This window comes from Fistularia commersonii, chromosome 1, assembly GCF_037954325.1.
Source record: "Fistularia commersonii isolate RoL2024-O1a breed Wild chromosome 1, RoL_Fcom_v1.0, whole genome shotgun sequence".
In the NCBI taxonomy this organism is placed as follows: domain Eukaryota; kingdom Metazoa; phylum Chordata; class Actinopteri; order Syngnathiformes; family Fistulariidae; genus Fistularia; species Fistularia commersonii.
In genome coordinates this window covers 13,947,820-13,957,668 of record NC_141284.1, presented here as the reverse complement: position 1 = coordinate 13,957,668, position 9,849 = coordinate 13,947,820, and the positions used below count along the sequence as shown (strand labels likewise).

The 9,849-nt window shown below is 38.7% G+C and overlaps 1 protein-coding gene across 1 annotated transcript; it reads right to left on the bottom strand.

The window, feature by feature from the left end:
• Nucleotides 1-2,901: 2,901 nt before the first annotated feature.
• Nucleotides 2,902-9,783, bottom strand: vash1 (vasohibin 1). Its single transcript, XM_086149204.1, has 8 exons — nt 9,578-9,783; nt 8,910-9,286; nt 7,993-8,081; nt 7,663-7,719; nt 7,257-7,331; nt 6,255-6,636; nt 4,966-5,075; nt 2,902-4,736 (listed from the first exon to the last, which is right to left on the bottom strand). Exons 2-8 carry the CDS (start codon nt 9,129-9,131, stop codon nt 4,664-4,666), a joined length of 1,008 nt encoding a protein of 335 aa, XP_086005330.1. The 5' UTR covers nt 9,132-9,286; nt 9,578-9,783; the 3' UTR covers nt 2,902-4,663.
• Between the last annotated feature and the right edge of the window lie 66 nt (nt 9,784-9,849).

Below are 9,849 nucleotides of genomic sequence, written 5' to 3'. Positions count from 1 at the left end.
TCACATGACCTATTCATCTGCTTCACTTCCACACCTATGATTAAAGCAGCCATACTTACTGTGTATTGTGTGAAGCTTCTCATTTCTTCTGAACCCCTTTAAAAACATTTAGCCTTTTCGTAATCACTTAATTTCAGTTAAACATTCTGTGTTAAATTTAGATACTAACAGTTTAAAACCAAGTCTGTTTTGTTTCCCTTTCACAGTGTTGCTGGCACAAAGTAGACTTTGTATAAACTTGGGAAGTGTTTTGAAATCTCCAGTTTGCTTTAATTTGGTCAGATCCAAGAATGCCTCTTCAGTTAAGGACTGTTTGATGTCAAATAAACTCATAGTTTAAGGTAGTGTTTCACAACCTGTTTTGAGCCACAACACTTATTTTACATTAGAAAAATCACACGGTACACCACCAAATAAATGTGTGAAAAACGTTTTTAATGACACAGAATGAAACTGTAGTCTCAATTTACTTACTCAATGTGAGGTGATTTCTTTAACAGCACCAGGGCCAAGCATTTCTATGATGATTTTGCAGGTAGGTAGTATCAATGTCTCTGCCATGGTGAGTGGCTGTTTGGATTTAGCGATGAGTTCAGCAACTTCGTTGCTAGCTTTCAGAGCTTTCACACTTGACCTGGTGATTTTCTTCAACAACACTGCCCGTTTTCTTTGGCAGCAGATGAACAAAATAGTCAACGTTCTTATCTTAAAGTGAAGGGTGTTAAGTTTGGAGGTGGTGTTTGAGTAAGCTTAGAACCATGGCACTGTTGGAAAGCTTTTCCCCGAGTCGGCACGGTTGGTTCCCCAGTAGAAGTACATCCAAATGCAATATAACTTTCATTGTATTGTCTTGAGCTCACTTTTTTTTACTTTCTTCCGACCACTACCCATACTTGGGTCTTAATCTGGGTCAGAATGTTCTTCAGGCCCTGAATGAGTACTTTGTCTTTTAAAATATTCATCCATTGCGTATCACTGCTGCTGTCTCACTCAAAGCATCACTAAGTACTCTGCTGTTTTAGCAGCAGCAGGTAGATGCACAGCTTAATTCACTCTTCTTCTCCTTTCTGCTTTTCCCTTCAGGAGTCGCCACAGCAAATCAACCATCTCCATCTAACCCTATTCTCTGTATCCTCCTCTCCCACTCCAACTACCTTCATATTCTTTCTCACTACGTCCATAAAATTTCTCCTTGATTTTCCCCAAGACCTCCTGCCAGGCAGCTCTAATTCCAGCATCCGACCTTCTCTCCAAAGCATCTAACATGTGCTGTTCCTCTGATAGACTCATTCCTGATCTGATCCATCATGGTTGCTCAGAAAGAGAACCTCAACATCTTCATCTCTGTGACCTCTAGCTCTGCCCCCTGTCTTTTGGTCATTGTAACTGTGTCTAGGCCAAACAGCATCACTGGTCTCACCACTGTTTTGTACACCTTTCCTTTTATTCTGGCTGATAGTCTTCTATTGCATAGTGCCCCTGACACTTTTCTCTACTCATTCCAACCTGCTCGAACCCGCCTCTTCACCTCTTTTACACACTCTGTTGCTCTGGACTGTTGACCCCAAGTACCTGAAATCCTCCAACTTCTTGATCTCCACTCACGTTGCCATCTAGTGGAAGACCATTTACCGTAAATTCCGGACTATAGAGCGCACCTATATACAGGCCGCACCTACTAAATCTTAAAAGAAAAAAAGACATTTTACATAAATAAGCCGCAGGTGTCCCCGTTGAAATATGAGATATCAAAAACGCATTATGTTACGGGAAACATTTTTTAGAACTTAATTAAATAAATGACGGTAACATCTACAACTACTGGTACATAACGGTTTTTTTTGTTGTTTTTTCAAAACAGACGTGCAGCATCTCTATTTCCTTCTTCAACAGCCAAAGTGGTCGCTTTCGACTTGGAAGCCGCATCAAATGCATTTGTGCGCATCATTTTCACGATGGGTGTGTGTGCAAAAAACGCAAAATGGCTGATCTGAAGATATTGTCGTAAATGCCACAGTGGGTTTGCCAAAACAGTTTCATTTGTCCACTGTGATGGTGTTGGCGGAAGGAAGCTACCGTAATTACCGTATAAAAATCCACGAATTAGCCGCATAGTTTTAAAAGCCGAATTTCTCAAAGCCTGTGAAAAAAGTAGCGGCTTATATGCCTGAACTTACGGTAATTGATCTGCGTGTCACTGCATGCTGACCACATAGATAGGCGTACGAAGACACACCATTTGCGTTGAATAACTAAATGAAAAATAAAAAATAACAAAAATGCGTTGAATAAACACTTTTTGAGCCAATCAGGTGAAAGTGGGCATTTTTCCACGGCACACTAATGTGTTGCGGCACGGTGTTTGGGAAACCCTGGTTTAAGGAAAGCTCATATTCCCTGTAATAAACAGTGGCGGGTCGTGCATTTTACACCTAGGCCTTCAGTAGTGCTCCGGATCAATCCACCCCCAAATAGTTAATGGCTATAAAAACCATCTTATTATGCAGAAATAAAGAGAGGTGCATTGCAGATAGATAACTCTTGTAGCCACAGTAAATGCATTTATAGCAAACAGCTGTGACACATAAAGAGCACCATAATAACCTTATAAACTTGCAGTATTATTTAGGAAAATGGCAGCATTTTACTCATCAAAAATTCTCTTCATTTGTAGAGAAAATCCATCCTGTTCAATTCTGTCGGATTATCCAGCTCTATCAAAAAGGCCTTTTCTATCGCCATTGAAGCAATTGCTGAAAGTCGAACTTCCCCTGTCGTATTCCTGGGATAAGTTTTAATTCATTTTAGGGTTGAAAATGTACGCTCGACAGAAGCAGTGGACACAGGGATGGTCATCGCCAAACATTTATTACTAATAAATGTAGAAAAGTGGAGGCACACTAAAAATACACACCACGTGAAACACAAATGAGGATTTCTGTTTAATTTAAAATGAAAACAAAATTGTGTTGCCCAAAACATTGTGAACATTCAATGTGATTGAGTAAATTCAGCTACAGTATCCAACAATAGATTTGGTTTAATGGAAGACACAAGGCTAACGTTTTGATAGCCATGTTCTTAGCAACGCAGCAAAATGAAACCACACTTAGGCTGAAGATTATTAATTTTAATACAGGGTCTATTTCCTTTTTATGAAATGTAAGTCTTATTTTGCTAACTACATAAATTACATATTTTTACAAACCTTTGAGTAACAACAATTTTTTTCATTATTTCTTCCTTTCATGCTTTTTTTCTTTTTATATCTATTTTCAATTCGTTTCCACTTATATGGTTTTGAGTGGACAACTGGAGTTCATTTGTTTTTGCATTGCATTAATTGCTTCATATTACAGATACAATATTTCTTCAATTTTCAGATTAATTTTGAACACTTTTAGGTCATTGAAGTTAAATGATATCTTTCTTTTGTTTTTGTTTTTTTCAGTGAGAGTGAGCTAATGATGACTGGATACTGTGAGACCTTTAGTTTCAGGTTTATGATGCATATTGCCATATTCTCCTAATCACAAAACAATGCATTGCAAATACTGGTGTGAAAATATCAACAGCACACATCGAAATGCTGGCTGTGACAATTTATTGAGAGCTGTGTGTTTGAAATGTTCAGTGGTCCACATGTGATTACAAACACAGACAAAGTATAAAGTGGCAGACATATAATCTAAAAAATAATACAAAAGTGTAAGAAACTTCTTGAGTGGACATTGATTTTTTTGGAAGCCACTTAAGGCAAGTGGGATAGTGAATAAAGTTGCTACGAATACAATTTAGAAACAGTGTATGTATAAAGCAGTTATACAGTGCAAATACACTAATTCAGCCTTATTTTGCATCTTAATCAAATACAGTTGAGGTCAGTCAACCGCATTACCCTCATGTACACTGATGATTGTTTTTATACATAGATGACAAGAAAGAAAATTCAACTCTCATCATCATACTCCAAAACTTAGGTGCAGTATGTGTTTTCAACCTCATGATCAAGTGACACACCAGAAAAGTCAAAAGCAAGCTACACATGCTAGCTTCTGCTATGGTATTACATATTTCACGGTGTAAAGATCACTTTGTAGTTAAATGTAGGAGGTGGTGACTAAAAATATGGGCTATAAAAAGTCTTTGAATATTTATACAAGGCACATGGGTAGTTTGCAACCTAGTCACTACTCTTGTGAGTCTTGCTCAGCAGAGCCTTAGTGGATTAAAAATGGCAGTACATGTATTTGCACACGTATAGTATGTCAATACAGATTGCAGACATGCCTCAAGAGCTTTTGTTGCACATATTAACACCACGAAAACATATGATGTGTCCAGCAGCACATTTACACTGAGTGATTGAGTCTATCCCAGCTTTGAGGGCAGAATCATAATTCTCGCTGAGCATAGTAAAAAAAAACTCTAAAGTTATAAAAGGATTACACATCACTGCTCATCTGACCCATGCCTTAGCTTCGGGCATCGCCAGCACCAACTACACTTCACAGTAATTGTTATAGAAAAAAAGAAAAACCTCTGACACTGTAGACAATGAGGCTTTTTTTTTTTTTGTGTTTGTCTTTTGGGCAAAATGTTGCTTGTACCATGAATGAGATGTGTGCGGTACCTTCTCCTAATGAAAGCTAAGTGATCTTCTTCAGACTCTGATCTGATATCCGTTTATGTCTCCGCTTGTTTTCTGCTCCAAAACCTTCTTTTCTCCAGACGGACTGCAAAAATAAAAACAACCACCCCATGAAAAAAGTTGAACAAGAGTTTCACACTGGTGAAAAGAACACTGACTAATTCAAAAGCTACTTCTGCTTTGCCTTAGAGCATGAAATAGCTATCCAAAAACAGAGCAAATTTTTTCCAGTCACAACAAAGGCTTCACATAAACAGGTATTGTGCCTGTGTTTTCAATGGAAAAACTTAACTGAAGCACATGATTAGTCATACCGTCTCTCCACGCGGCTGATCCTGCGTATGGGGCTGCTGGGTCCTCGGAGGGGCGAACTCATACTGTTCCTCCTGTCTTTGGTGGGAGAGGGAGGTGCAGGCTTCCCTATCTGCAAACACACACAAAACCAAATCTAAGTTAGAATTTCAAATTTTCTCCCCTCAATTTTCCTTATGAACAAGAGGCAACATGCTGATGACAAGATTTTAATGAGATTGTGCATGGTGGTCACTGTAAGAGAATCAGCTGCTGATGGACTGAAGCAGTGCCGCATGACAAACAGCAGAGTGGAGGCCAACCATCACATTAGCTTTATTAGGCGCGGAGGCTGGCACCGCGGCTGCCCTTATTTTAGAATCGAATGAGATGAGAGAACGTAGTCAAGGAAAAATAATTCAACTGATGGCAGATCAGCTCGTATCACCATGTGTGATGGAACGTCACATCAGAAGAAATCTAATATGCTGAAAGGAAACAGTCCATCCGCCTTGCAACTAATTATTAATGCCCTGATTGGGTTGCATCCTGTTAATGCATCATAGACATACTGGTGTCAGCTTAACATTATGAATAGTAATCATGACGGTATTTGCAGTCTTGTTAAAGTCTTGTGTGAGTTGTAATGGCAATTGGCTTCGTGAATATGTCTACTTCCATGTGTTTATACCTCTGGAGAGCTGCTGCACTGTTGAGAGGTACAGTCATGGTGAAGGCAAGGAGTAAAATTTATAGTTCAACAGAAAAAAAGATGTGAAAAAGCGGGACAGAATGACTTTGCATTCTTCTTATATTTAAGAACAAGTTCTTTGTTATATTTTTCGATCCTATAAATTTTTTTTAGTTTCACATGGCTAGTTATAATTCAAAACATGATGTTCTAGTGCATGCTAGTGCATAGCGTTATAGTTCAGATAATGAAAAATGATAATTTAATACCTAACTGTAGCTTCTGACATTAGCATTGTAACTTTATGGTTAAAAAGAAGATATTTGTAATAGCAAAATTGACAGGATACTATTAAAAATGTTATAGCGAGTAATCTGGGGTGCAGATGTGTTCACACGAATACAACTCTTTTCTTTAGAATTCAAAAATTTGATTTTGTAATACAATTAGTTTATTATCAACTCCTACACATTTCATGGAAAGAAGTTCATGCTAAAAAATTACAATTTTAATCTAATCTAATTAGACTTATTTGTTTACTTACAGGTCAAAGCAACCAAACTTCAACAGGAAAGAATATGAAAACAGTAGAGCTAATTGATCTGCAATGTTTGTCCTTACCTTGAGTCTCATGTCCCGAGTGTGCCTTTCCAGCTCTTTCCGCAGCTCCTCCTTGCTCAGCTTGTCCACATCAAGAATGGAATGCTTCCATTCTATCTGCTCTACGCTGTGAGGGTCATGCGACACATACTGCCCGATCTTGACCTTGCGCAGGGTGTGCCAGTAGCCCCGATAGGCCCCTTCAAACTCCTGCACCAAATCCATCAGTGTTCGAAACTCCAGGGGTTTGAACATGAGGTCCTCCCTCCGGCTCATGCCGAGAGCCCCAAAGCGGCCTCCGCAGTGAACTCCCAGCACAATGTGGTAAAAGTAGCTCCCTGAGAACTGAGACTTAAAGCTGAGGGGGAAGCGCTCCACACCCGGCATGTTGTTGGTGAGATGACTTCACCCAGCTTGGTCAAGGAAAAGCATGTGTGATTTGCAGACCTCATTGCAGATTGAGGTTAGATAACAATTGCCAACAAAATTTTGATGAACAACTATAATAGCTGTTAGTATCAACCGCTATTGCTTTACAGGAAGATCAAGACAACATAGACTACAGTCAGAAGGTCAAGGCTAGGCAATATATAGATGTACATACACTAGTTAAATAGTCCATATGCACGGATGGACTTTTAATATAGAAAATTGTGATTGATAACTATCTTTCACCCAAACATGGATCAGCTAATTCACTTCATCGTTTTAATTGTAAAATACAATTAATAAAATGCAACTGAGTCAATAAACTCAAGAAAAAATACATATGAAAAAGCTAAGAATGTGAAATCGTGAAGAATGTATCAAAAAAATCAAGAGCATTGATGTGAAATCAAATTATTACATATTACCCTGAAGAAAAACATTTTATGCCTGCTGTCAATTTAGTTAGTATTCCACACTTAAGTAAATTTTTATATCTGGAAGAATATTATGTATCGTGTCTTTCCTCTTTCTATTGCTTGCTTTACATATCTACATTGAAGTATCACACCATGTAATCTGCTGCAGTAAAGATACATCCCCAGGATTACTGCCTCCAGGCATTTGATTGGCAACGCTTCACGTGTCATCTCCTTTGCAATGTCCATCAGCCTGTACAGGAGAGTTTAGAATCATTAAACAAAAACATATTTCAAAAACAATAAAAAATAACTGATTCATAATGACATATACTTAATATGACACATACTGCAATGGATCATGAAGCATAAGAAAAGCATTTTGGGTGAGCGAGAAAAAGGCTGGAACTTCTGATAACATGAAAACAGAAAAGACCCAGCCACTAGAGTAAGTTACCAATGCAGTTGCTTTATGAGGGACAGCAGAAGTTCAACCAGAAGATTACTTTTTCTTTTTGTTTGCTTTGGTTTTTGACAAGGACAGTGAGTTATTCAGTCTATGAGGGAAGATGAAGTTTGCTTACGCTGTAAGAGGCCGGCTCTTTTTAATCTCAAAAAACTGTGTCCCAGTGTGATTGTACCTGCAGGTTATAGTTAAGGTCAATTTCAAACAGCACACTGTAAAGCACAATGACACTCAGCTCTGCAATGCACACTGACAAACAGGCCAAACCATCACTTCTCTGAAACATTCCCAATATATACTGTATATTAACTATGGCAGTGTCTACTGTGTCTGTAAACCAAGTAGGATAAATGGATGAGCGCTAATTAGACTATACTGAAGGCACACACACATATGTTTTAGCTTTGTATTATACCTGTCAATTCATGACAACATTGTCAAAGGATACTGCAATTCCCTGATGTATTTCTGTATGGCTTCCAGGCGTTGTGGAATAGTGGTGGTAGGCTGGTATGTAGGCACACTCGGTATCGGAATCTGTCAGACAGAGCATTCAAACAATTATATTTTCTATTATACAACAGGGAAAATGTTGCCTCTTCTCATGACCTCAGAGCTCTTCGCCGTGAAGTATTACTAGTGGCATAAGTATAACAAACTGCTCTTTATGCATTAAATTACAGTAATATGCCAAGATTGTACAAAAGGCAGTTTGCAAAAAGATGTGATTTTTTTTGTTACTTGCTCTCTAATTTGGAAAGTAGAAATTCATCAAAAAAGAAACATCTCCTGATGTTGTTTGAGAGGCACATTGCTTTATAAAACTATTTCCTGAAAGGCTAAATAATTGTGTTGTATTTTCATACCGCACAAAGGTGTTAATTGTCTCTGAACAATGTGGGAACATTAAAAGGTTAGTGTGAAGTGTACAGACTGCCTCAAACACTCCAGGTATAAATTGTAAGGATTTTGTGTCATAATTGTAATGCACTATGTTTACATATTCATTGTATTTAATGTTTATTTTGATTGTAGTCCACATTTTAACACTCTTTGCAATTGATACTGAAATAATGGTGTGAGGTTGGAGATTCTACGATTTGAGATAGGGGATTTTGCAAGTCCCTCTCTTGACGTGAGTATCCTTACATCACACAAGGACTACAATCAAAACAGTAAATACAATGAATGTATGTAAACATAGTGCATTACAATTATGACACAAAATCCTAAAAAAAACCCTATAACCCTCTGGTTGATTCTTGCAGAATAAAAACATTTAAGTAATGTGTCACCGATTTTAATGCATTCTAAGACATATATTGAATATGAAGGTATTTTTTGCAACATTTTTGCAAACTTAACCTTGGGCAGGTCAGTGCCCCCCCGGATTCGCTTGGCCAAGTTGTCACCATCTGGATGAATGCGAGACACATGGCGCCACATTCTTTCCCAAGTCTCTTCATCCACAGGGAGTCCTCCTCTGTTGACATAGAAAGGCACTCCTCCATCCCTCAACTCTTCTTCACCTTCATCCTCCTGTTCGTCATCCCTCTCCTCCACTGAGCCCGCAGTGGCCCTCAGCATAACTCGTCCAAAGGGGAGTCAACACAGTCCTGGCACACAAATGTCCCGACAGATGCCTTGGCGCCTGATCTGATAAATCCGCTTGAAGGTATAAAGTAGCACGTCTCCGAAGGGGTTGAATGTAATGTTTAAAAAAAGAAAAAAAAAGAAATTTGCTGTTGGGAAAAAAAAAAAAATATATACTAAAAAATCTTAGTTTGTAGCGGATGAATGAATGTATAAATGTTTACTACAATAAAACCAAGGCATTTAATGGCGATGTCAGTGTTAATCGGACATCGAACACAAACCCGCTCATGTGCAGCAGCCAATCAGACTGACTTGCAGACAACAAAGTGTTAGAAATTACTTATTGGCAGGACCGTTGAAGGTCATTAAAATCCGATTTTCCATTGAAAAAATCCTGTAGGAACCCGATTTCGGAAGCCGTTAGACCTTCACTTCACCTCTGTCCCGCAGGATGACCGTTCTCGGCACAGAAGGGGTCATTATCCGTGCACAATAGATGCTGCTGGGTGCGGGTCGGATTCACGTCCGCCGAACCGCTCAGACACTCCCGGGTTCCACCTACTGCGCATGCGCTCTACTCGGGAGATGATCTCCGCTGTGTCAAATGCTGCATTCAGGTGCTCTCGTCCATCTCATAACCACAGTAGTTTTATGTTGCATCGAAAGAAACAGATTTATATTGTTACATGTTATTAACGATGCAATGACT

What these genes read in the sequence shown, in the direction of transcription:
- vash1 (XM_086149204.1), bottom strand. Translation starts at nt 9,131, where the DNA reads ATGCTGAGGGCCACTGCGGGCTCAGTGGAGGAGAGGGATGACGAACAG. An exon ending in GAGGCAGTAATCCTGGGGAT is followed by an intron (nt 6,637 to 7,256) that starts GTATCTTTACTG and finishes AGCTGGGTGAAG; the next exon opens with TCATCTCACCAACAACATGC. An exon ending in CTCGGGACATGAGACTCAAG is followed by an intron (nt 5,076 to 6,254) that starts GTAAGGACAAAC and finishes GTGTGTTTGCAG; the next exon opens with ATAGGGAAGCCTGCACCTCC.